At 43.9% G+C, this 27,030-nt stretch overlaps 2 protein-coding genes across 4 annotated transcripts in view; one reads left to right on the forward strand and one right to left on the reverse strand.

The window, feature by feature from the left end:
- Positions 1–27,030, reverse strand: part of LOC123764029 (glutamate receptor 1) — a 706,396-nt gene that overhangs the window by 8,144 nt on the left and 671,222 nt on the right. The window contains exon 17 of one of the 2 annotated variants that reach the window (XM_069329669.1): positions 5,049–5,123. In XM_069329669.1, the coding sequence (XP_069185770.1) occupies positions 5,049–5,123 (75 nt within the window). Of the gene's footprint in view, positions 1–5,036; positions 5,124–27,030 lie in introns of both variants that reach the window. The other variant, XM_069329668.1, reaches the window with a different exon arrangement.
- Positions 16,969–23,811, forward strand: LOC138367875 (uncharacterized). Of its 2 annotated transcripts, none has more exons than XR_011229434.1 (2): positions 16,969–22,698; positions 23,087–23,811. XR_011229434.1 is itself a non-coding variant. In XM_069329941.1 (2 exons), the coding sequence occupies exon 2, from the start codon at positions 19,047–19,049 to the stop codon at positions 21,954–21,956; it is 2,910 nt and encodes a 969-aa protein (XP_069186042.1). In that variant the 5' UTR covers positions 16,969–17,426; positions 17,815–19,046; the 3' UTR covers positions 21,957–23,811. The 2 variants fall into 2 exon arrangements, 1 of the variants encoding a protein (XP_069186042.1); XM_069329941.1 differs by having other exon boundaries at positions 16,969–17,426; positions 17,815–23,811.

Below are 27,030 nucleotides of genomic sequence, written 5' to 3' on the forward strand. Positions count from 1 at the left end.
AAGAGAATGCTTTCAATTACATAATTAATTTCAATTATAGACAAAGAACAATTGAGCTAGAATGGAACGGGTATAGTCAAACATTCATAATACTGGATGAGTCATAATAAGCTAATTGTCAACAACACAAATTTCCTAAACCAGGTTAATTGTTACCAGCACAAATGTCATTTTCTACTATAATTCAACGTTGATACTATGATTTGAAAAGTAAATAAATAGGTCACCTAATTTTCCAAGGTTGTGACACTGCAGTCGCAAAGAGCGAATTATTAATCTCCAGCTTAAATCACAGCTAGAACTTCAGTATCATTTGTTTTTGTTTCATTCACTAATGTAAAAATGTTGCAGCTAATTGAATGAAAAGAAAAAGTGACACAAAGCAATTAAAAAACCACTATTACTTGATGTGTGTGTTTTTGGGATAGGTTATATAGACTAAACAAAAGTGACCGAACTTGGGAAAAAGTGTCTATTTTTCCCAGTTTAATTGTGACCAGATGATTTATCGTTATTTAGTAACAAAAAACAGCGAGTATTCTCTGACCCTTGCCAGTTTGTGCTCATCTACGTGAACATGAAGACTTGTGACAGCTGGGGACCAGCTGGTGCTGACTTCACCGTTAGGTGGCTCAATTTGGGTAATTTCATCGCTTGAAAACTCAACTTGTTTGACTTCATCGCTAGATGACTCAACATAGATGACTTCGTGGCTAGATAACTCAACGTAGGTGACTTCGTGGCTAGATGACTCAACATAGGTGACCTCGTCACTAGATAACTCATCAGAGGTGACTTCGTCGCTAGAAAACTCAACGTAGATGACTTCGTTGCTAGATAACTCAACATAGATGAGTTCCTGGCTAGATGACTCAACATAGGTGACTTCACCGCTCAGTTAAACAACTTGGTTGACTATATCGCCTCTTGTCTAAAAATAGACAATTTCATGACTCAATACTATGCAATTCAGAAAGGTGTTCACGTGCCTGTTCTATATGGATGATTCTGGCTTCATTTCTTCTGATTCTTGTGTCAACTTCCTCTCAAGAAGCCGACACTAAGCATAGGTTGAGGTACCATGGCGCCCCGAATGTATTCCAAGAACTTGCAATTTTCAAATTCTTCTAAAATTCAGCAGTTATTTAGTGGCTGCTCCGCTGACTCCCGCTGTTGATGGCTCCATTCTTCTTTTATAATTTTATTAAAGATCCTCGATTTCTCGGCAACAATCTAGAAATATGTTGACCAGACCACACACTAGAAGGTGAAGGGACGACGACGTGACCATTCTCAAGTCGATTGCTCACAATCGACTTGAGAATGGTCCAGGACCTGCCGAAACGTCGTCGTCCCTTCACCTTCTAGTGTGTGGTCTGGTCATCATACTTCAGCCACGTTATTGTGACTCATCGCCTGCAACAATCTAGAAAGTCTGTGATTCCTTAAGATGTTCAGTATTCACAGTTCATACCGAGCAATGCATTGGCCAAAATAAACGGTTCACGAACTGTTATCTAAGCGCGATTTCCGGTTATCACAGAAATGAATAACACACTGGAGTCCCATTTTATCGTGGGAGTTGCGTTCCTATTGGTCGCTTGAGCCAGAGTGATGAGCTCTCATTGGTTGACTGAGCCAGCTTGTCTGATTCGTCAAATTTGATTCAGGCCATTCTGATTCGCTCATTCTGTATGATTTCAAGCTGAAAATCATGAAAACTTTCTAGGTGTTCCTAAATCGTGATATTTTATCTATTTTACTTAAAAAAACTATTCTATATAAGACATCTTTCTATAATAAAGATTTAAGTGTAACGTAAAGGGGCTACGAGTGAATCATTAGGCTTTTTTATTTAGGTAATTTAACACATGGTGATGATTACGTGTCTCAAACCTGTCTCGCGAATGTCACGAAACTGGTCGTCCAAATCGTCACGAACTTGTCGTTATGTTGTTTAATGAGGCTCTTAAACGGCTCAGTGAGTCAACCGGTGAGCAGTATATCTTTACTAGCTACCCGTGACCACGGACCTGATGACTCAGTCCTGAAGACCCGTGACCACGGACCTGATGACTGAGTCCTGAAGACCCGTGACCACGGACCTGATGACTGAGTCCTGAAGACCCGTGACCACGGACCTGATGACTGAGTCCTGAAGACCCGTGACCACGGACCTGATGACTGAGTCCTGAAGACCCGTGACCACGGACCTGATGACTGAGTCCTGAAGACCCGTGACCACGGACCTGATGACTGAATCCCTGAGACCCGTGACCACGGACCTGATGACTGAGTCCTGAAGACCCGTGACCACGGATCTGATGACTGAATCCCTGAGACCCGTGACCACGGACCTGATGACTGAGTCTTGAAGACCCGTGACCACGGACCTGATGACTGAGTCCCTGAGACCCGTGACCAAGGACCTGATGACTGAGTCCTGAAGACCCGTGACCACGGACCTGATGACTGAGTCCTGAAGACCCGTGACCACGGATCTGATGACTGAATCCCTGAGACCCGTGACCACGGACCTGATGACTGAGTCCTGAAGACCCGTGACCACGGACCTGATGACTGAGTCCCTGAGACCCGTGACCACGGACCTAATGACTGAGCCCGTGAGGACCCGTGACCAAGGACCTGAAGATTGACCTCAAGTATTGCTCCAAACTCACCCTCCAAGCTGCGGTAGTCTCGTAGGTTAAGGAGGATCCAGTAACGCTCCAGAATGACTCTCGAATCAGCTTGCCTAAATAATCAACGCAACAAGGTCTCTCAACATTTTACCTTACATCCAGTGACATTTCCCAACCACACGAATTAAAAAAAATAAAGCAAAATTTCAGAGACATCAAACTAACTCTATTACAAGGGAACACAAAATGTTTTTTTTTCAATATCATAACAAAGATGAAATTGGCAAATTTCAGCAGATTTTATGCAATAACTGGAGCGATCATGAGATAATAGCCTTGATGCAGTAAAGTGCAGTTTTCTGCTTCACGACATGAATAAAAAAACTAACGAATTAAATTGGAGCACCAGTCGGTTCAGACTTCATAGTGATTATATAATATACAGGTCAAAAAACAAATTAGGTAACCTCCACGATGCAAATTTACTAGGCCTAAGCACAGAAACAATTCTGCAGACGTAAAGATTCTGGTGTTTTCTTTACACAATGGTAGGTTTCACAATAGGCGAAGATGTTTATACAGTTAAAATAATTATGAAACTAAAATCACCATACTGCTAAAAATCATTATACGGCTAAATCATTATACGGTTAAATCATTATAATAATGGCACTATTTCTTGTGGAAAATATTATTACCGTTAGTGTCGTTTGTTTCTGTAAATGACCTCTTCCTGTCACGTCTGCCCGTCCAGAAGGACTTGTCGGCACGAACTTGCGTCTTGCACAGACGGAATTCGATTCCCTGATGGTCCAAGTGATTGGGAACCGTTCCTACCCGCCGTTCTCATATCCCAGTTCCTTATCCTCGTACCCTTTCCAGATGTTATATAGGCATACTGGATGAGATCTTTCTCAAGATAGTTATCTTAACTACCTGCCTTATTGTAACGACTTCCGGAGCTACAGTCTTAAATCAGTCTCCGTGAGTGATAATCCTAAGACTAATTTAGAGCTTTCGATAAAAACAAAAACAATTACACCGGTTAGTTTTTACGTGTGAAACAAATAGCTGTACAATTTTCCAGAGTTAAGCTATAATCTTAATTAAGTTTTTTTCCCCTGAAGCTCGGAAGTGACTTTCACTCTGTTCTCTTCAAACCGATTCTCGCATCGTCTAGGAGAAAATATCTAATGCTTTTTCCATTAATTTTATGCAATACATGCACGCTTTTGAGCTCCAGATTTTATATCTTCGTTCTTGAAATTTTTTACCTAGCTTGCTCCATATTTTTTTTTATATATTACGCACATATCAAATTCACAAATCGTTGAATTAGAACATATATAATGCTTTCAAAACAGCCGCCAAAATGAAACAATGAAAAACAATCACAGCATCAACAACACAACAACAACAACAACACAACAACAACATGGACTGTAAGTATATGGATGAATACAATACTATGAATACAAATCATGTTTTCACACATACATGGTAATATCCTTGACATGTTGGTCATGTAAAATGCATATTATTAAAATACGTTTATCATACATTTTCAATTGGAAAAATACACTCACAAACACGTATTCGATGGTCCGAGACCATCATTAGGACACTGGAAATTATATATATATATATATATATATATATATATATATATATATATATATATATATATATATATATATATATATATATATATATATATGTATATATAGTATAATATAATATAATATATGGAGAGAGAGAGAGAGAGAGAGAGAGAGAGAGAGAGAGAGAGAGAGAGAGAGAGAGAGAGAGAGAGAGAGAGAGAGAGAGAGAGAGAGAGATAGAGAGAGAGAGAAATAGAAAAAGAGAGAGGGAAAAAGAAAGAGAGATAAAGGAACCACCTCTGGTGAAATTGAGGATCCCCATCGCCTCTGAGAAGAGGAAGAGGGTATTCCGAGAAGAGTGGTCGAATTATGGACAAATATCGAAGGCATGTGATCCATGATGGGTGTGTTAAATTTATGGACTTACTCACAAGATTCATGTTAAAAAGTGATCAACCTTACCTATCCTAAACAAAACGATTATTCCCGGCAATTGTCAACATCTTTGAACTATACTTCACTTATAATATCCTAATATTATTAGGAACAATCTAATTTCGTAAGAAATCTTAAAAAAAAAGTTGCCCTGCCTGTTAAGTAAAACTCTGAGGCAAATTCAGAATCATGTCAGACTCGTCTTTATTGTGAGGATTCTGGCCTTTTCTCTATTTACAGATTAAAACACTACAAAAAAATACTGCGCGCACACACACACACACACACACACACACAGACACACACAGAAAGCTTATGAATTACGGTATAAAGGTAAAAAAAATCTTGGCCAGTAAACCTGAGTGCTCACTCGTCCGTTATCGAGATCCTTTCCCCCTGTGATGGACATGCGAGCCTTCGCCTTCATCGCGTCTGACAAGCTCAGCTGTGGAGGCAAGAGATCAGTGGTAAAGACAGTGGCAAGAAAATTCTGACAGAACAGTGGCTGAATTCTTGTTTTTTGGGGGGGAGGGGAAGGAATGGTTGGAAACAATTGAGAGGAGCTAATGGGAGAGTAGTTTTGCAAACTTAGCGTGAAATTGGCATTAAGTAGTTGGAAATTTTGGAGGGGTAATTTGCATCTTAAAATATTAAATTTTGTAAGATTTACACGAAATGGGCAGATATTGTAAATAAAAACATATAAAAATCAATTTAATATAGTAAATACTTGCGATAAACTATTTGAACTGGGAGACATTGGGGCAAACTGGTAAAAATAATGAGAAAATCTTTACAGTATTTTTGATCAATACTATAATATTGTCTTCGGTAACTCGTCACATGAATATCATGTCCTCTGAGACTCGTGTCCTAAGGAACCTATTCCCTGGAGAGTCCATGTCATCGTAGACTAGTGACTGGAGAACTCATGTCCTAGGGAACTCATATGATCGGAGAGTTTTTTTTTTTTTTTTTTTTTTTTTTTTTTATTATTTTCTACCACAGACGTGGCCACACATTTACAATGCTAACCAGCATATATACATTTTCTTCTGTCCTCCATGGACAGGGTTAGAGAAGTGTTAAACATACAGTTCAAGGGTTTATTGAACACTCAACCACAGAAGGTGATTCGGTGCTTTTAAAATGCTAAGCTAACCTACATACGTAAATACAAAGATACACAGATTTACGTACGCCCTACATAAAGTATTAGATGTGTCTTTTACATAGTGTCATTAATGTACATTCACAAAGGTGAAATGTAATTCTGATCAGCTTCCATATTTGCTTTATACCCATACATATACATACACACACACACATACACATACATATATACACACATACATGCATTCACATACATTTGTCTCATTTACCCTGACAGGGTGAGGTAGCTGATAAAGAAACTAGTGTGCAATTAAGCACTTAATCACTGAAGGTGATGAAGGTGCTTTTACAAGCTCAGGTTATATAGTTACATCACATACATACATTGTATGATTGATAGATTACATGGTCAATTTTGGATACAAGTCCAATATATCATCAAGTGTTCCAGTACTCATATAGTAACTACAGAGTTCAGCATACCTTAGCCCAGGAGGGCGAAAGTCAGTCAGTATGGGACATTCTACAATATAATGTTCAAGAGAGTGCATGTTTTCTCTTTCACAAAGTTGACACATTGTGTACTCGACATTTGGGTTTTGAGAAAGCTGCCAGATACGTCTATATCCCAGGCGTATTCTGGCCACTATAACATCACATTGCCGGGTTCTTGTTCTATTCAAGAACTCTTCTGTGTGATCGGAGAGTCATTTCCTCGGGGAACTCAACTCTCTCATCACACACCTACCCCCAGGCCCCACCCTTCACGATAACAACGGTTAAAAATGAGAATAGTTTCAATAATTGCATTTCATAGAATGGAGAACGTATAATGAGGGTAAATCATCTGTTTATTACTGTTAAAGTTACCGTGATGGATTTCTTGACCTGATATTTATTTAGCTCCTGTCTGCTAGAATATGCTTCGAGTATATCTTCTGTGCCTGCTAAGAGTATGCTTCCGGAACATCGTCTGTGTCTGCTAGACCAGTGGTTTCCAAACTTGGGTCTGTGATAAGGTGGATGATAGCAATGTTTTCGTTATTTTTTTCATTGCTTGCAATTTTTCTGCACTACGGGGAAATTTTGTTGTACGTTTGGAGCAGGTTTGAGTAATAATTACAAAATGGTGCAGTTTTTGTTAACGTTTTCATCTACTGCTGTCTCATCAAAGCCGAGTAGTTCGAGCACAAATATGGGAAAATCTGGACTGTGGAAGTCTAATCCATCCAATATTGAATATGGATTTATCTCTGTGGTGAGAAGAAAATGAATTGGAGCTCTTGAAGTGAGTTCTCTATCAAAGAGTTGCTCTTCAATGAATGCTTGAAACCATAAAAAAAAAGTTCAAAGACACTTAAAACAGAAATAACCAACTGACGGGGAAATATTTATTGATTTCTGCTAACTGCAAGACTTATCATTAACCAGGTGTACATTCAAACAGCAAGTCATAGTTCCTCTTAAGCATCTGTTTTTACTTTATTTCACATTCCTGATTTATTTACATTACAACTGAATGAGAACTCAAAGGAAGTACATCTATTTTGTATTTCAGATATGTTAAAATGAGGAGAATTTTATTAACGCGATACTATGCTGCTAAGCCTTGAAGATTAGTACTACCGGAATGGACCTTTTTCTGATCTCTGAATATAACAGGGCAGATCATATTTTTAAACTAGGGGAAATAATTAGCATATAAAACATATACTGTGTGGGTAATAATTTTTAGGTGCGGGTCCTGGGTTTGAGTGATCATATTGGAGTCCTTGACATGATGTACGTTTTGGGAAACCCTGTGCAACAGCAGACTTGGTATCTATGTTGCATGTCTGCAAGAGTAGTATTTTGAGTGTATGTGCATGTACTCTTTGTATTTACTACTTGAATCTGCAGACTTAAGAGATTAGCTCTTGGACCCAGCCTTTCTAACCAATATATTTTTCCTTTATTATGTCTACTACATATATATCTCTGTAACACACACACATCCCCCAGGTAGCAGCCCATAGCAGCTGTCTAGCTCCCAGGTACCATTTACTGCTAGGTGAACAGTGGCACCAGTATGACAGAAACTCTGCTAATTTGTTGCTGCCTCTGCCAGGGATCGAACCGGGCTCTTATGACTACGACCACAGAGCGCTGTCATCTCAGCCACGAGGCCAATGTGTGTACTCACCTAGTTGTGTTCATCTAGTTGTGCTTGCGGGGGTTGAGCTCTGGCTCTTTAGTCCCGCCTCTCAACCGTCAATCAACAGGTGTACAGGTTCCTGAGCCTATTGGGCTCATATCTACCCTTGAAACTGTGTATGGAGTCAGCCTCCACTACATCACTTCCTAATGCATTCCATTTGTCAACCACTCTGACACTAAAAAAGTTCTTTTTTGTGTGTGTGTGTTGGTGTGTGTGTGTGTGTGTGTGTGTGTGTGTGTGTGTGTGTGTGTGTGTGTGTGTGTGTGTGTGTGTGTGTGTGTATTCACCAAGTTGTGCTTGCGGGGGTTGAGCTCTGCTCTATCTTTCTCTGCTCTCGAGTGTCCTGTTGTTTCTATAGTTTCTCCACCCCCTTTTACTTTGCTGCTCAGCTAGCCTACATCTCTGGTTAAACCATGGGTTTCTCATCTGCATTTCGTTGTTTTCTTTTTAGACCAGGACCGACTTGTCTTCTGCCTCCTTACACTTCTGCGTGATGTAATCTATCATGTCTGGGCCGTATTACCTCTGAGCTCAGTTTCCCATGTTATTTTTGTTAGGAATTTCCTTATCTCCTCATAGTGTCCCTTTCGGAATGCCTGCCTTTTGTTTTCAGTTTCCCTCCTCGATTTCCTTAGCCCTTCTTCAACCAGATACTCAAATGTCATTACACTGTGGTCGCTCATTCCTTCCGGGACGTCAAAACAGATATTCCGATATGTCGGAGGCGTTAAGAGTGCAGACTAGGTCAAGTCTTGCGGGTTCGTCGTTTCCTCTCATCCTTATGGGTTCCCTGACATGCTGGCATAAGAAGTTTCTTGTCGCCACCTCCAATAGTTTAGCTCTCCACGTATCCACCCCTTCCATACAGTTCCTTGTTCTCCCAGTCTAACCTTCCATGATTGAAGTCCCTCATGATGAGCAGATGGGATCTATTTCTTTAAGCCGCAGAGACTGCCCTCTCCATTATAGTGTTAATTGCCATGTTGTTGTGGTCAGACTCTTGCCTGGGTCTTCTGCCATTGGGTAAAGGGTTATATATCAATGCTTAATACTACTCTTGGTTCTGCCTTTGTCATGGTGCCTGTTATGCAGTCTCTGAATCTCTCACAACCCGGGATAGCTATCTCCTTGAAACTCCATTCCTTTCTCATTAGTAGGGCCAATCCGCCTCCTCCCCTACCTTCCTCCTCTTTCCTTATAGCTGTGTAGTCCTGGGAAAACACCGTATTCGTTAGATTCCTGAGAATTTTGTTTCTGTGAGTTCGATTATATCTGGATTTACATCTTGTGCTCTTTCCCTTAGTTTACTTGCCTTCCTGGTAATCCCATCTATGTTCGAGTATATCACCCTGAAAATGACTCTCTTTTGTCCATCCTCAGTTTATGTTGACTCCCCTGAAGCAGGGAAACAGGGAGGGGACGAGATGGGAAGGCCTAAGGAGGGGGACCTGGGGGATCTGGGGTGTGCAGGGGGCTGTGTTTATCTGGTTCGCGGAGGGTGGTGGAGAAGAGAGGGCTTGGGAGGGGTGGGGGAGAAGAGAGGGTATGGGGGGTGTGGAGGGTGAGAGGGGGAGGCTAGGAAGGGGGTGAGAGGGGGAAGGTTGTGGGGTGAGAGGGAGAGGCTTGGGGGGATGTGGGGGTGGGAGGGCTTTTAATGGAGAGCTGATGGGGGGGGGGGCGGTGAGGAAGAAGGGAGGGCTTAGGGGAGTGTGTGTGTGTCCATAGATTTCCGTGCGTGTTTGATAACACATGCATATCTAAACACACCCACACACACACTACTTTCATTTCGCTTTCCACCCTTCATAAAATAATTCGCGTAATGGATGTAATTATCACCCTTGCTACGTCGTCTTTTTTGGCCCTAAACTGGCCAATTTAAGAACAACATTAGCCTGCCATTTGCCCGTCGCTTGTCACAGGCTAGATTATCAAGGGGTAAAAAAAGGCTCCCACTCCATAATATAATCAGCTAATTATGCATCCCAGTCACGGGTAATAGCTAATGGTTTTACCTTTTAATTTTTTTAATCCGCTGCCACATTGGCTCTGCTTCTAACTGGAAGCATTTAGTCTTCGTCGTAGTAGGGCGCACATGAATTTTTCTTTTTTTGGTCTTTGAAGGCCCGGGGTAGCCGCACTGGGATGCAAATTTTGCCAGAAGACGAAGGAGGGTTGAAGAGGTCAAAGCGTGACGTGATGATCAATAAGGTCAGGAAGGGAAGCGGAGAAGACCGAGGGAAGAGGAGGAGGTCGAGAGAAGAGGAGAAGGCGTAGAGAAAGTTAGGAAAAGATTGAAGAATTCACTGAGAGTATGAAATCACGAAGGGAAGAATATATCGACGGAAAGGAGGAGAACGGGGATGGAGAAGATGAAGGGGAGAAGGTCATAAGTAAGGAGGAGGAAGAGGAAGAGGAGGAGGAGGAGGAGGAGGAGGAGGACACGGAAGTAATGAGTCCAAATCGGTCTTGATCTGACACATAACTACACAAACATTAAATATTTCCTCAGTTTAGCTCTCTGAAATGATACGCTGGACACCAAGTTTTAACAATATATATCCTAAGAATAACAGAAAAATAGGGAAGGAATGAAACAGAGTCCCATGGTTCTGGTAGAGTCTCCACTTGGGTTCTAAACAAAGTTACCATGAACCTCAGCGAACCACTTGTGAAGATCTTCAGCGTAACTCTGGGGTCAATGGTTGATGAAGTCTTCAGGAAACACGTAAACATTATCCCACAGAACAACAAAGTAGACAGGGACCACGAAACATCAGTGTCCTTAACACTGTAACAACGTAAGGTGGTAGAGGGAAAAAACAAGACAATAATGCAACACAAATGAAGACTAAACCTTGCAATGAAGCGCAAACACGAAAAGAGAGAATGAAAATCCCGGCAGAACAACCTACTGGAATTCTACGAGGTCCATAGCATGACGTTGACCTCCCCGCCAAGAGAAGAAAGCAGATGAATGTGCACTATTTGCTTTACAGAAAAGGTTTGGATCTCGTACAGCACAAGAAGCTTCATTTCATGCTAAATGTTATATCAAGGCAATTGGAATAGAGCTAGAGGGTGAATCTATCGAATACGCGGCAAGAAGTGACAGAATGATGTGAGAAACTAAAATAGGGAAATGATGCTTGAGGACTCCCCTCTAAGATCAATGATGGTTCCCAATTTGTTTTAATTTATTTAAATTGCAAATTTGAAGACGAACACTATTGTATGTGACTGGTCACAGATGATACAAGGTTGACGAAGGTAATAACACAAAACGAGGTATTCAAAGTTTGTCAGGACCCCACAACCATGGGCACAAATACACTGGGGAATGCTCTATCGAAACAGACCTTTTTCTCGCACACTGTGAGCAATGTGAGCTGTGGTTTCTCTGCCTTACATAAAGTACCACAATCACTATTGCAATGCCATGAAACTATTTTGCTCACGGATTCTATGATTATAAACGTCAATGTCTGCTTAACAAGATGTCTTATATCTCACCTCAGGTCTATTCTAGTATTTTATATCTATTGAAAAGTACTAATGAAGGGAAGGAAATTAAATTCTGAAGAGAAACCGCTCAGCCAGTATGACTATATAGCACATGGAGAGGACATAAGCAAGGACATAAGTGGAGTTTAGACAGGTGGGGGGAGGAGAAGAAACGATGGCCACCTACCTGGCCCATCAGGGTTGGAACGCCGACCAGTAAAAAGCAAGCTGGTAGTTGTACCGACCGGTCCAAGTGCTTTCAATAAATATTGTTGTAACAACTAATAACTTATGGATAGTTACTAACTTTCTTTCAAGGACTGTCAGACTACACGTAACATGAACGAAGCCCATTAGACGTTAGTCGTAACAAAAATCCATAACAAAACCATACTATAGTTCTCTAGCTTTGCCCACAGTGTTGGCGCCCAACCATTTGGGCTGGACGGTAGAGTGGCGGTCTCGCTTCATGCAGGTCGGCGTTCAATTCCCGACAGTCCAAGTGGTTGGACACCATTCCTTCCCCCCATCCCAACCCAAAATCCTTACCCTGACCCCTTCCCAGTGCCATATAGTCGTAATGGAATGGCGTTTTCTCCTGATAGTTCCCTTCCCTTCATCATAGTTCCATTTCCTTTCCACAGAGTTGGCCAAAATGTGACACCAATATATGACAATTTCGCTGCAGACAAACTCAGAACGCTCTTCCTGCCTCCATTCGGGCAAGGGAGGAAAATTATCAGGAGAAAGCGCCAATCCATTACGATTATATACCCCTTGGAAGGGGCCAGGATAAAGAGTTAAAGATGGGACGGAAGTATAAAATAAATTAAGTAACAGCTCCTCCATTTCGGGCTATTCATGCCCGTGCCACCTCTTGGGTGGCTTAATCAACCCAACAGCTCCTCCAATAGAGCCAATTTCAAACTATTACACTTTCGGAAGTGGTCTGGCCAATTATGACTCATACAAATGCAAGGCCATGAGAAAATGAAGAAATAAAGAGTGTGAGAAAGAAGAACACAGGTAAATGAGGGGGAAACTGCCAATATAAAAAAGACCTGTGAATAAACGTCACACGAAACCCCTCATCGGAGACACGCATCGATAGAATCACATCAGCAGCATATGCAATGATGGCCAACATCAGCAGCAGAGAATATAAAAGGAAAGGGGACTATCAAGGGAAAACGCCAAGTCATAACGCCTATATAGCACTCGGAAAGGATGAGGATGAGGATTGGGGATTGGACGGTGGGAAAAGAATGGAGTCTAACCACTTGGACGATCGGGGATTGAACGCCGACCTGCATGAAGCGAGACCGTCGCTCTACCGTCCAGCAGAAATGACTGGACATGCAGAAGTTAGAAATACATCGAAGTTAGGATGGATAGACTTGTTAATGGTCCATGACGGACCGAACCGTCGTCGTCTCTTCATCTTCTGGTGTGTGGTCTGGTCATCACATCGAAATTACATATACATAAATACTAGAAATACACATTACCCAAAAATGCAGTGAAAGCTACATGGATGGGAGTATATATTTATTTTCTGAAAGGAACACAGAAAGTTGAATAAGATAGATTGTAAAAAAATGGTCCCTGAAGTAGTGTAAAGACTCAGATGGGGACTTAAACATCAGCCACGATATTGTGACTCACAGTCTGCCGTAACGACTCCAACGACGTCTGGTGGCATCGCATTAGGCGACAAGCAAATGGTAAGGCGGGGCCCAAAACTTAGTCCAACAAGGTCTATTACATAAGTAGAATTAGCGAAGCTTTCAAGCAAACGTGTACACCATAAAGCTGGCACTCTCCCTCCTCTCTCACCCCTCACCTCTCCTCTCTCACCCCTCCACCCCTCCTCCCTCACCCCTCGTCCCTCATCTCTCACCCCTCGCCCCCTTCCACCCTAACCCCTCGGCCCCCCCTCTTCCCATCTGCATGCTTGGAAGCGATAATCACTCATATTGTAATGCAAATTCGCCTCTTGTTTGGCCTGTGCTTTTCACACTTAGACTACAGCCATATCCCAGCTGAGTACCACGGATCACAAGTTCCCGTCCTCGACCCGTGTCATACAGCAAGAATATCTATTGGTTAACTGATATTCAGATTTTCTGGCAACCTATTAGTACAGCTCAATTGGTCAGTCTTCAAGTGCTCATGGGACGGGTGAATCAGGGAGATACGAGGGGAGAGGATAGGAGAGACAAGAGGAGGAGGAGGAGGAGGAGGGCAGAGAGGAGAGATAGTGAAGGACGCAGCCAATTTGAGTGTGATTTATCCGAGGTTAGCATCGTAGATCGTTTAATTGGGTTAATTGGAGCAGCTGGTAGCAATCAAGGGAGAGGAGGCTAGCCAGGTGTGTGGCTGAGTTATGGGGTGCTTGAGTGTCTTTTTACTCACCTAATTGTGCCTGCAGGATTGAGCTCTATCCCTTGGACTCCGCTTTTCTAGCTACTAGTTGTCTAATACAATGCCTCTTGACCTAGTTCCCAATCATAATTGCTTTTAAAGTTGTCAATTTATTTTGCTTCTACCACCTGCTTTATTAGCTTATCTCGTTTACTCACAACCTTTACTCAAAAAGAGAACTTTCTAGCATCTCTATGACACATCTAAGTCTCCAGCTACCATCCGTGTCCTCTTGTTATATTTTTATTCAATTATTTTTATTCATTTCCGCTTTGTCAACTCTGCCAGTCTCTTTAAGTGCTTTATAAATCTTTTATGTCTCCCCTCTCTCTCTCCTTTCTAGCGTCGTCAGGTTCAGTTCTTTCAGTCTCTCTTCATTCCTCATCCCTTGCAATTCTTGGACTAGTCTCATTAGAACCTTCTGCATCCTTTCGAGCTTTCTTATGTGTTTTGTTAGATTGGGAGCTCCACGACCAGGCAGCATAGTCTAAAACAGGCGGTATGCAGTGATTTAAAAGCCTCCTTATTTAAGTTACTAAAGGATGTTCTGACCTTTGCCAGAGTAGAGCATGCGGCCGACATGTGTGTGTGTGTGTGTGTGTGTGTGTGTGTGTGTGTGTGTGTGTGTGTGTGTGTGTGTGTGTGTGTGTGTGTGTATGTGTGTGTGTGTGTGCATTGTGTGTGTGTGTGTGTGTGTGTGTGTGTGTGTGTGTGTGTGTGTGTGTGTGTGTGTGTGTGTGTGTGAGTGTGTGTGTGTGTGTATTTAGAGAGTATTTTAGACTGTGTGTGTCAAGTCACATAGTCTTAAATACTCTACATAAACACTAAAGCTTAAAAACTGCCATATACATTTACATATACATTTTCGCTAAAATACTGTAACATTCAAAACTGGTAAAACAAAACAATTAATCCAACCAAAATAAACTTAAACATTGCAAATAATAAGGCAAGGGATGGAAGGAACGAACATTGCAAATAGCGAGAGACTTGGAGGAAGGTGGAGCGTGGTTACGCCGCCACAACAACACAGACACAGTTTGTTTTCCTTGCAGAGCTCTCGCATCAGCGACGAATTTGTAAGAGTGAGTGAGGCCTCAGATGCACAGAGGAGGGAGGAAAACACATTTTGGAGAATGAGAAGGACTCAAAGATGGAGTGTTCGTTAGCGACACTAACGATGTCTCGCTCGTCGATCAGCGGGAGAATCGCAATAGTGGAGCCTTGCAGTAGTTCCCTGTTAACAGTCGTATCTCGCAAGCTCTAATTCAGTGGGGATCGAATTTGTTAAACTTAACCATCCTGCATTTAGTAGTTTCACTTCTGAAGTGTCTGTGATGTTTGTTTCTCTGTGTGTACTTACCTTTTTGTCCTCACCTATTTGTGCTTGCCGGGGTTGAGCTCCGGTTCTTTGGTCCGGCCTCTCAACTGTCAATCAACTGGTGTACAGATTCCTGAGCTTACTGGGCTCTGTCATAATTACATTTGAAACTGTGTATGGAGTCAGCCTCTACCACATCACTGCCTAATGCATTCCATCTATGCATTAGTGTGTGTGTTGGAGTGTGTGAGTGTGTGTGTGTGTGTGTGTGTGTGTGTGTGTGTGTGTGTGTGTGTGTGTGTGTGTGTGTGTGTGTGTGTGTGTGTGTGAGTGTGTGTGTGAGTGTGTGTGTGTGTGCGTCTGTGTGTATTTGTGTGTGTGTGTGTGTTTTTGAGTTTGTGCGCTTGTGTTAATGCTTATGTTTGTGTGATACAGCAAACACGACGTACCATTGCGATAGTTTTGTCATGCGTCGCCATTATCAGTTGCTCATGTTGAATTGCATCCAATCGTTTATAATTTGTTGTTTGTCCATTGTTTCTGAATACATGAACCGACTCAAACATTGGTTGCAGCTTCTCATGGCATCCTGAACTTCAGGCTTGTAGTGAATTATTGTAATACAGTATTGCTCTAAGTGGTTATTTGTACACAAGATCTTTACTCTGTTTTGAACACATATTCATGTGGAAGTAACACATTTTATTTGTGAGTGAACGCCTGTGAAAGAGAACACGTTAATGGAGGCTCATGTACGAATATAATCGAAATTGTTTGGGCCTGAAGTCCATGAAAATTAATCCGTCAAATGAAGTCTACGAGTTGAAGTCGATGAATATCAAGCATCCCTAACAGCCAAAAGTTGCAAATGTGCAAATGGTAATATAACTTTAAAATTTACAAACCGAAGTTCCATAACACAAAATATCGAGGCAAACAAGCAACTACATGCGCTCTGTGATTAGCCTGAAGGCCACTTCCATGGAAGACTACAAAATATCGACATTCCTATTTGATGAATACATTTAATAATATAAATTTATGATTTAATACATTCTGTAATGATAACGAGGAGACAATTTAAGACAAATACAATAATTTATGCAAGCGATGAGTCACAATTACGTGGCTGAAGTAGTTTGACCAGACCACACACTAGAAGGTGAGGGGACGACGACGTTTCGGTCCGTCCTGGACCATTCTCAATTCAATTGTGAGAATGAAGCACACTCGACTTGAGAATGTGCCAGGACTGACCGAAACGTCGTCGTCCCCTCACCTTCTAGTGTGTGGTCTGGTCAAATAATAACATATGCGTTATCCCCCATATCCTGCTATATTTGTCATTTGGTTATCCTCGGGCTCATTTCAAGGTCAACCTCAGTCCCATCCACACAGAGAACGTCAAGGTTAACTTCATCAAATCACACACAGGATTATGCACATTGCTCGTTTTCTCACCTAAACTAATTTCAGGTTAGGTATGATTAGGTTTGATTTACTTAGCATTGACCATGCTAGGTTAGTTAAGATTAGATTTGGTAAGGTTGAATTAAAGCTTTGGTAGGTTAGGTTAAATTAGGCTGTGGTAGGTTAGATTAGGTTGGGTTGGTGTCTGGTTGATGTTTGAAAGGCTGAGAAAGCGTAGCCTTCTCAGCCTTTTGATAGATTGGTTTGATAGATTTGTATATATTGTTATGATCTCAGCCTGCAGGAGAAACGAGTCTCCCTCCTTGAGAGTTATTCGTCAAGCCTGACCTGATTAGAAGGTCTAGCAAAATTTGAGGTGATAACCCATATGAAAAATGGCTGGTTGGATATGTAAAACAATTTAAGATTATGGGCAATGAAGAAGAAAACAGATAAATGACTGGCTAGGAGATGTGGACATTTTGCTGGAGGCGTGAGGCTCGCTTCCGGAGGACCTTGACCTCACTTGAGTGCCAGACATCGCAGGGGGAAGCCGCGCTCCGTTTGAGCTCCCGCCAGAAGGGAACCCCTAGGGATATATCTCGAAGAGAGGAGAAGTGTGCGGACGTACCAGCTGTGGAATCGAGCTGGGAACGTTGTGGTCTCAAGTCCTGGTCGACGAGCAGATATTAAATCGCCCAGAAGCATTATTGTGGGCCGTGGGAGCGCCCTGACCAGACGCCGTCAGAGGGAAAGCGCCCTCGACCAATTAATCTGTGGTAAGCACGATATACGCCAGTTCATAGTGATCGCTTGTAGTTTGGTCGTGTGCCCAGCGACAGTAGCAATGTTTATTTATAAGTTAGACATGTTTTAATAAGGCAGAAGGCCTGAAATAGGAGAGTGAAGAGGGAGGAGCACGGAGCGACGTCCGTCCGCTCTGAGCGCTGGCGGACGACTGAGGGAGCCCGGCTCCGGATGGAGGAAGACCCTCCCAGTGAGTGAGGACCGCCGCAGGCGAGGTGGAGTATGGACCCGCCCAAAACGGGGGAGTCCACTCTCACTGTATGTAGAGAACAGATAGAGGTTTGAGGCAAGCATATTGTGTGGTTATTTTTGTTTATGTGTTAAAGGGGAACATTTTATTGGAACGTCGATGGGTTGCAGGTTTGTCTTTTGGGGAAGAAGTTGCTGAGAACTTCGAAGCCAGCAGATGAAGTAGCTGATGAGACTCCAAGGTAGTGGAGCAGAGGACCTCGAGCTGTGAGGAGAAGCAGCAGTGAAGAGGAGTGTCACGTGCTTCTGTAGAGGTGGTGTAGCAGCCAAGAGAGCTGTGGAAGAACCTAACAGAAGGGTGAAGCACCGTAGTTGCACAAGGAAACTTCATGATAGCAGCCTGGAGGAGCTGCAGAGGATCCTGGTAGTGAAGCCCGGAAGAACCTAAGGATATTAGGGTTGTGAACTTCCAGAGGTGGAAGGGGGAAGTTCTGGTGGATTACTTATAGGGAGTTGATAGTGTTTGGTTGTCAGTAGCGTGCAAGACGCAGTGAGAGGTGAGTGACTGTTGGCATCCTTATGTCAAGGAGTTTTTTTATACTGAAGTATCAATGAACATTTATACTGGTATATGTTATTGCATTCAAATGCTGATTTTCTATATATATATGTTATCTTGCTGATGGTGCAACAGTGTGTAGGCTTGACCAACTTGAGGAGGTTAATAGTATCAGGTGGTGAACCAGGAGATAGGATACCACTTGATAAGCTGATAATAGAGTTCTGATGGTATTGGAGTGCAACCTGATTGTGATATTATAGAGTATAGGATTCATTATTATTATATGTGTGTATGTATCGTGTATGTGCTTTGTTCAGTAAATGTGTCACAATTTGCTGGTGTTTGCCCTTGTCCTAGTGAGGCTTCCCAGGAGGTAGTAAAGAAGGAGAGAGAGAGAGGAAGAACCACGAACCACTGCTGTGGACAGGGTAGGAGGTAATACTAGTAAGTCATAGGGGGATTGAGGAGATCATATCTCATAAGGAGAGAGTGGGGAGTCACAGCGGCTCGAGTGGGTGTGTGCACGTGACAACGAGGCTAAGTGTTGGAGCCGCATCCCCTGAACGTGTGACGTTGAGCCCCTCTCCAAGAGCCAGAAGCGCCAAGGGTGATCTCCTAGTATAAGCACTCTACCGAGTTGTGGGTTGGGTTGTCCGTAGAGAAGGATCAACGACGACAACACCAACCAACCCACAGTCTATAATAAATTGGGGGCCTGTGTCCGGGAGAGTGAACTGACACACCCACACCCTGTCCAAGAGTGGATTTGTACACCCTTGCTGAAATAAACTGTGTGACCGCAGGTGTATACTCTCTCTCTTGGGAAGACTCACAGGACAAGATGGATAAGGTGCAAGCATTTGTGGAGTCAGGCAAGCCTGAGGATTTAGAAGGTTGCACGAGGGATCAATTGAAACAAATAGCAGAAAAATGTGGCATCAGGTTGAAAGCATCTAAAGTAGCTGGGATGAAGGATGAGATCCTGAGGCAGTTGAGAGCCAGAAGTGAAGCGGCAGAACAAGGAGCCCAGGAAGGAGCTGAAAGTAGAAAGGAGGATGATGGGCAGGATGACGTGAGATCCCAGGGATCGAGTAGGAGCAGCAAGAGTAGCCGCAGTAGCAGGAGTAGCCGAAATAGGAGCTTGGAGAGATTCCAGTTAGAGCTCCAGATCCAACAACAGCGTGAGGAGAGACAGTTCCAGCTGGAAAAGATGAAATTGGAACTCCAGATGAAGAATGAAACCGAGAAGGAAAAAGAGAAAACCAGGCTGGAAGTAGAAAAAGAGAAAACCAGGCTGGAAGTAGAAAAAGAGAAAACCAGGTTGGAAGTAGAAAAAGAGAGAACAAAACAAATGCAGATAGAAGCGAATAGAACCTTGGCTGAGCAAAGGATTGAACATGGGTTGCCAGAGAGCACCACCCAGGTATCACACCCACCAGATGTTAGGGTTAGGGAGAAGGACATTCCCTTGTTTGTGCCCGAAGAGGCAGAGAGCTTCTTCGAGCATTTTGAGAAAGTAGCCAGTATCAAGGAGTGGCCACAGGAGGAATGGGCCCAGCTGGTCCAGTTAAGATTGACCGGTGCAGCCAGGGAGGCATACACCCAATTGTCACTGGAAGAGTGCCAGGATTACGCCACAGTAAAGAGCAGCATATTGCGCTCGTTTCAGTTAACCCCAGAAGCTTATAGAAAGCGCTTCAGAGAGATGAGCAAAGTTGGAGCATGTACGTTTGCTGAGACAGCAAGAGATCTGGAAAGACGATTCCAGAAGTGGATTGAGGCTGCTGGAGTTGGATCTTACGCTGACCTGAAGCAACTGATGGTCATGGAAAAGTTCTTGGAGATGATGCATCCCGAAACAAAGTTCAAGATCCAAGAAGCAGGGATAATGGAGGTGAAAGATGCCGCAGATAGGGCGGATATGATTACTGAAGCATACAAGAGCTTAAGGGAGAACAGAGTGAGAAGCGAGGCGAGACGCAGCAATTGCAGATCCAATGGAGTCTGGGGAGGAAGAAATTATGAGAGGCCCAGAAGAGTTTGGGGTGAGAAAAATTTTGATAAATGGGTAGATAAAAGTAAGTACCCTAAAACTCAGAAGAGTAGGTCGCGCACTTCATCTGAAAGTGAGGATGGAGGAGCAAAACGAGAAACTGATCGTTATCCAGGAAATCAAGAGTCCAGTAAAGCTCCACAGAGTACGAGTAGTACGTCTGGCCCGAGGAAGTCCAATACGAGTGGGCAGAGTCAGAGCTACTCTGGTACATATAGAAGAGACTTTTCCCAGATGAGATGTTACAATTGTAACGGATTGGGTCACGTGATGCGAGATTGTAGGCAGGGCAAGAGAGTTGTGACCCTGGCCATGTGTGACCCCCGAGGTAAATATACTAATGTGTTCGAAGACAAACCACAGAGAGCGAACTTAGTGAACGAGAGGTATAGGCCGTTCATGAGCAAAGGTTGGATCAGAATAGGAGGCCAACCTGAGGTAGAAGTTGGTATCTTAAGAGATACCGGAGCTAATCAGAGCTTGATTACGAGAAGCCTGATTGGGAATGATCGACGGTTAGCTGGCAGGAGTAAGATGAGAGTATATGGGTTATTGTCGGAGAGTGACATGCCCGTTTGTACTGTCCAGCTAAGGTCGGAATATGTGTCGGCGGAGGTGATGTTGGGAGTGTGCCCCGACATACCTATTCCAGGAGTCCAAGTGATCCTGGGAAATGACTTGTGCGGGACAAAGGTGTTGCCAAGAGTCATAGCGGAGACTGTGCCAGAGGAGAGCCCAGAAGGCCACGGCACGGGTGGGACACCTGAGAGTGTGAACCTGACTGACATCCGAGGAGATGAGTCAGGAGACCGCCAAGCCATTGAGTACCCTGTCTCGGTAGTGACGAAGGCAGAGATGGCCGACGAGGTAGACACTGGAGAAGGTGAGACAGTGTCGATTCAGCCGGTGGAAGATATCGACGTAGATATAGCATGGCTGTTTGATGAAGGTCCAGCCCAGGAAAATGAAGTCTCGGTGAGGTCAAAAGTGAAGATGACCCAGCCGAAGAAGAATACTGTGAAGAGAGCGGACCTGAGTAGAGCCCAGACTGCTGAAATTAAGAGTCGGAAGGTGAATGCAACTGTGCTGAGTATGAATGAGGAAAGATGTGGACATACTGAGGACGGGAGTAGAGCGTCACGTTGTCCACGAGCACAGAGGCATAGGGATAGTGGAGTTAAGTTGTTTGAGATGTCAGGAGTTGACATGTTTCACAGAAAACGTGGAGAAAAGATAATGAAGAAAAGTAATAGCCGAGAAAATGAAAGGAGAAGAGACAGTATGTGTGGAGAGATGCTTACGAGCACTCTAGGAGAGGTAGAGCGACATGTATGGTCGAGTGCTGTTGGATGTAGTATAGTGCCCGAAGAAACTTTTAGGGAACGAAGAAGAGTCGAAGGAGAAGAAATGGAGTTGCATAGAGGTAAAAAGTGTGGGGAGAGGAAGATGATACAAGCATGGAGGAATAGAGGAAAGCCGAGGACTCGGTGGAAGTCAAACAGGATGAGGTCTTGGACAAATGAGGAGACGAAAGGGAGGATAGTTGGTGAAGACGAGGGAGTGAAGTATGATGACAGGAGACGAAAGTATAATGGCAGTAGATGGAAGTGTGAAGACGACAGAGGAGGTACAGACAGCAGATGTCTGACTCTGGACGAGGAGAGAAGAAGACGAGGAAACGGAGGGTGGAAACAATAAGTAGAGTGGACCGATGGAGTGCAGGCGTCCAAGGAGGACAGCCTAGCCAAGAGGTGCCAGAGAAGTCAGATCATTTGTGAGAAGAACATGTTCCTGGAGAGTTGTGAGCCAGATGTTGCAAGGTGCAACGAATTAATTGTAGACTCCTAAGAGAGTATATCGGGTGAAGAACGAGACAGTGTGGTGGCGGATGTATTATCCCGAGCTTTGCCACCGGAATAACTCTCAAAAATAAGGGGAGGGGAGTGTTATGATCTCAGCCTGCAGGAGAAACGAGTCTCCCTCCTTGAGAGTTATTCGTCAAGCCTGACCTGATTAGAAGGTCTAGCAAAATTTGAGGTGATAACCCATATGAAAAATGGCTGGTTGGATATGTAAAACAATTTAAGATTATGGGCAATGAAGAAGAAAACAGATAAATGACTGGCTAGGAGATGTGGACATTTTGCTGGAGGCGTGAGGCTCGCTTCCGGAGGACCTTGACCTCACTTGAGTGCCAGACATCGCAGGGGGAAGCCGCGCTCCGTTTGAGCTCCCGCCAGAAGGGAACCCCTAGGGATATATCTCGAAGAGAGGAGAAGTGTGCGGACGTACCAGCTGTGGAATCGAGCTGGGAACGTTGTGGTCTCAAGTCCTGGTCGACGAGCAGATATTAAATCGCCCAGAAGCATTATTGTGGGCCGTGGGAGCGCCCTGACCAGACGCCGTCAGAGGGAAAGCGCCCTCGACCAATTAATCTGTGGTAAGCACGATATACGCCAGTTCATAGTGATCGCTTGTAGTTTGGTCGTGTGCCCAGCGACAGTAGCAATGTTTATTTATAAGTTAGACATGTTTTAATAAGGCAGAAGGCCTGAAATAGGAGAGTGAAGAGGGAGGAGCACGGAGCGACGTCCGTCCGCTCTGAGCGCTGGCGGACGACTGAGGGAGCCCGGCTCCGGATGGAGGAAGACCCTCCCAGTGAGTGAGGACCGCCGCAGGCGAGGTGGAGTATGGACCCGCCCAAAACGGGGGAGTCCACTCTCACTGTATGTAGAGAACAGATAGAGGTTTGAGGCAAGCATATTGTGTGGTTATTTTTGTTTATGTGTTAAAGGGGAACATTTTATTGGAACGTCGATGGGTTGCAGGTTTGTCTTTTGGGGAAGAAGTTGCTGAGAACTTCGAAGCCAGCAGATGAAGTAGCTGATGAGACTCCAAGGTAGTGGAGCAGAGGACCTCGAGCTGTGAGGAGAAGCAGCAGTGAAGAGGAGTGTCACGTGCTTCTGTAGAGGTGGTGTAGCAGCCAAGAGAGCTGTGGAAGAACCTAACAGAAGGGTGAAGCACCGTAGTTGCACAAGGAAACTTCATGATAGCAGCCTGGAGGAGCTGCAGAGGATCCTGGTAGTGAAGCCCGGAAGAACCTAAGGATATTAGGGTTGTGAACTTCCAGAGGTGGAAGGGGGAAGTTCTGGTGGATTACTTATAGGGAGTTGATAGTGTTTGGTTGTCAGTAGCGTGCAAGACGCAGTGAGAGGTGAGTGACTGTTGGCATCCTTATGTCAAGGAGTTTTTTTATACTGAAGTATCAATGAACATTTATACTGGTATATGTTATTGCATTCAAATGCTGATTTTCTATATATATATGTTATCTTGCTGATGGTGCAACAGTGTGTAGGCTTGACCAACTTGAGGAGGTTAATAGTATCAGGTGGTGAACCAGGAGATAGGATACCACTTGATAAGCTGATAATAGAGTTCTGATGGTATTGGAGTGCAACCTGATTGTGATATTATAGAGTATAGGATTCATTATTATTATATGTGTGTATGTATCGTGTATGTGCTTTGTTCAGTAAATGTGTCACAATTTGCTGGTGTTTGCCCTTGTCCTAGTGAGGCTTCCCAGGAGGTAGTAAAGAAGGAGAGAGAGAGAGGAAGAACCACGAACCACTGCTGTGGACAGGGTAGGAGGTAATACTAGTAAGTCATAGGGGGATTGAGGAGATCATATCTCATAAGGAGAGAGTGGGGAGTCACAGCGGCTCGAGTGGGTGTGTGCACGTGACAACGAGGCTAAGTGTTGGAGCCGCATCCCCTGAACGTGTGACGTTGAGCCCCTCTCCAAGAGCCAGAAGCGCCAAGGGTGATCTCCTAGTATAAGCACTCTACCGAGTTGTGGGTTGGGTTGTCCGTAGAGAAGGATCAACGACGACAACACCAACCAACCCACAGTCTATAATAATATCTAAAATATCCTTTAACAAATTTAACTATAAAAAGACTTGTATTCCGTGAAACGGATTCCTTAAAAAAACTTGGTGGAATAACATATGTTTAACTGCAGTACAACTGTCTAGCTCTACCACACACACACATGTCTTACTGTGTCTATGTCGCATCAGTTACCTTGTGCGCTGTATTTTACTAAGAACTTGTCCCTACGTCTGTGTACATTTAGGTTCCTGACAGATAATGAGTGAGCAGAAGAGCCACACAGTCACTAATAGACCCGGGATTATCAGGCAGATTATTATCCGGCCAGTCAGATAATATTAAGACCGGAGATGTCTTGATATTATCTGAATATTAATATGAACTCTGCGGTCCTCTCTCTGATTAAAGAGGACCGGAGTTTCTCTCTCTGGGTTCTCTCACTTCTCTCCTAGTTTCTCTCCTCCTCTGAGAGGAGAGAAACTCCTCTATTTGCCGAGGAGAGTGATCTAGGCACACCACAGGCCACAGACAGAACAGATCTGCGCCAGAACCGAGAAGCGCTATTGTGATTCAAGAAGAATGCTATGATATAAACTGCGACATATTTAGTTGTTGGTTTTGTCACTGTTTTCGTCCCTCTATGTTCCTCCTCTCCATCTCTTTCCCTCCCTCCCTCCCTCTCTGTCTTGTTGTTCCATCTGCTTCTTCCCCTTCCTCCCGTTCCCTCCCAGCATGCTCTCTATCTCCCTCTCTCATTTCCTACCGTTACCTCTCCCTATTCCTCCATCCACACAACCCTCCTCCTCCCTGCCTCTACCTTTTTCTCACTCATTCTTGATGAAGACCAAAAAAATAACCTCAAGTTATCCCACCAGCAGAAGCATCACATGCACAAGGTTTTTGTTATCTTACATAAAGGCCAGAATTTCAAAGTGAAACTGACCCGTATTCCAGGCCCTCAAATATTCAGCAGAACTGTGGGCACACCGTCGTCTCGCTGACCCCCAATGATAAATTAAAAGTTTCTGGGAGGTGCTCTCCCTACTGGGCATACCAGGCATTAGGTGGCCTGTGCTGGGGCTGCCAGCTCTCTAAGGTGGTCTGTGCTGGGGCTGCCAGCTCTCTAAGGTGGTCTGTACTGGGGCTGCCAGCTCTCTAAGGTGGTCTGTACTGGGGCTGCCAGCTCTCTAAGGTGGTCTGTACTGGGGCTGCCAGCTCTCTAAGGTGGTCTGTACTGGGGCTGCCAGCTCTCTAAGGTGGTCTGTACAGGGGCTGCCAGCTCTCTAAGGTGGTCTATACTGGGGCTGCCAGCTCTCTAAGGTGGTCTGTACTGGGGCTGCCAGCTCTCTAAGGTGGTCTGTACTGGGGCTGCCAGCTCTCTAAGGTGGTCTGTACTGGGGCTGCCAGCTCTCTAAGGTGGTCTGTACTGGGAGCATCTGCTCCCAGGTGGACAGTGCACCCAGAATTGTCAGATTGGTCTGACATTTGTGGCATTCAAGGGTCTGAATGATTTCTTACACAAGTTTCTAAATGCCGTTCTTATGTTGGCCAACCTGACATATGCCACTGATGTTATCCTCTTGATGATAACATCGACCTGTCCCCCTCATGCTCCGGGGGACAGGTCTGGTGTAATACCCAGGTCTTTATCTCTCAGATTTTAAAAGAATTTCATCTTCCAAATGATATTTTGAATCTGGCCTTCTGCTCCCTACACCTATCTTCATTCTATTACATTTACTTGGGTTAAATTCTAACAACCATTTGTTCGACCATTCCTTCAGTTTGTCCAGGTCTTCTTGAAGTCTTAAACTGTCCACGTCTGACTTAATCCTTCTCATAACTTTGGTATCATCGGCAAACATTGAGAGGAATGAGTCTATACCCTCTGGAAGATCATTTACGGATATCAGAAACAGGATAGGGCCGAGTACAGAACCCTGTGGGAAATCGCTTGTGGCTTCAAGCCAACCTGAGGTCTCACTCCTTACAGTAACTCTCTGCTTTCTATTGCTGAGGTACTCCCTTATCCACTGAATCATTCTACCAGTTACGTATGCTTGTTTCTCCAACTTATGCACCAGCCTCTTATGGGGGAATGTTTCAAACGCTTTCCGGCATTCTAAGAAAATGCAGTCTGCTCAACCTTCTCTTTCTTGCTAAATCTTTATAACCTGATCGTAGAATTCTATTAAACCAGTGAGGCAAGATTTACCCTGACCCCGTGTTGGTGGTTTGTCACGAAGTCCCTTCTCTCCAGATGTGTTACTTGGTTTGTCCAACGATCCTCTCCATCACCTTGCAAGATGTACAAGTTTAAGGCACTGGCCTGTAGTTCATTGCCTTTTGTCTCTTTTGTCTCACGCTTTTTGTATATTGGGACTACATTAGCAGTCTTCCATATTTTTGGTAAGTCTCCCGTCTCCAGTGACCTACTGTACACTATGGAGAGTGGCAAGCCAGGTTCTTCTGTGCACTCGTTCAGTAACCACGGTGAGATTCCCTCCGGACCAACAGCCTTTCTCACGTCCAGATCCAACAGATGCCTCATGACCTCATCTCTTGTAATTTCGAACCCTTCCAAGGCCGCCTGGTTTACTGCCACCTCGCCTTGCTAGCTTGTTGACTCCTTCACACACTTCTTTGTCATTCTCTTTGTCTCTATCCTCACCGTTCTAAATTTCATCGCTTATTCTTTCACTGTTTTTTTCTTCCTGATGTGACTAAGAAGTAGCTTTGGTTCGGTCTTGGCTATATTTGCTATATCATTTTCATACTATTTCTCTTCTTCTCTCTTCATACTGACATACTCATGCCATGCTCTCTGTTATCTCTCTCTCTGCTTTCTGCTGTTCTGTTATTTCAGAAGTTCTTC

The sequence above is a fragment of the Procambarus clarkii genome, chromosome 23 (assembly GCF_040958095.1).
Source record: "Procambarus clarkii isolate CNS0578487 chromosome 23, FALCON_Pclarkii_2.0, whole genome shotgun sequence".
NCBI classification, from domain to species: domain Eukaryota; kingdom Metazoa; phylum Arthropoda; class Malacostraca; order Decapoda; family Cambaridae; genus Procambarus; species Procambarus clarkii.

What these genes read in the sequence shown, in the direction of transcription:
- LOC138367875 (XM_069329941.1), top strand. Translation starts at nt 19,047, where the DNA reads ATGGATAAGGTGCAAGCATTTGTGGAGTCAGGCAAGCCTGAGGATTTA.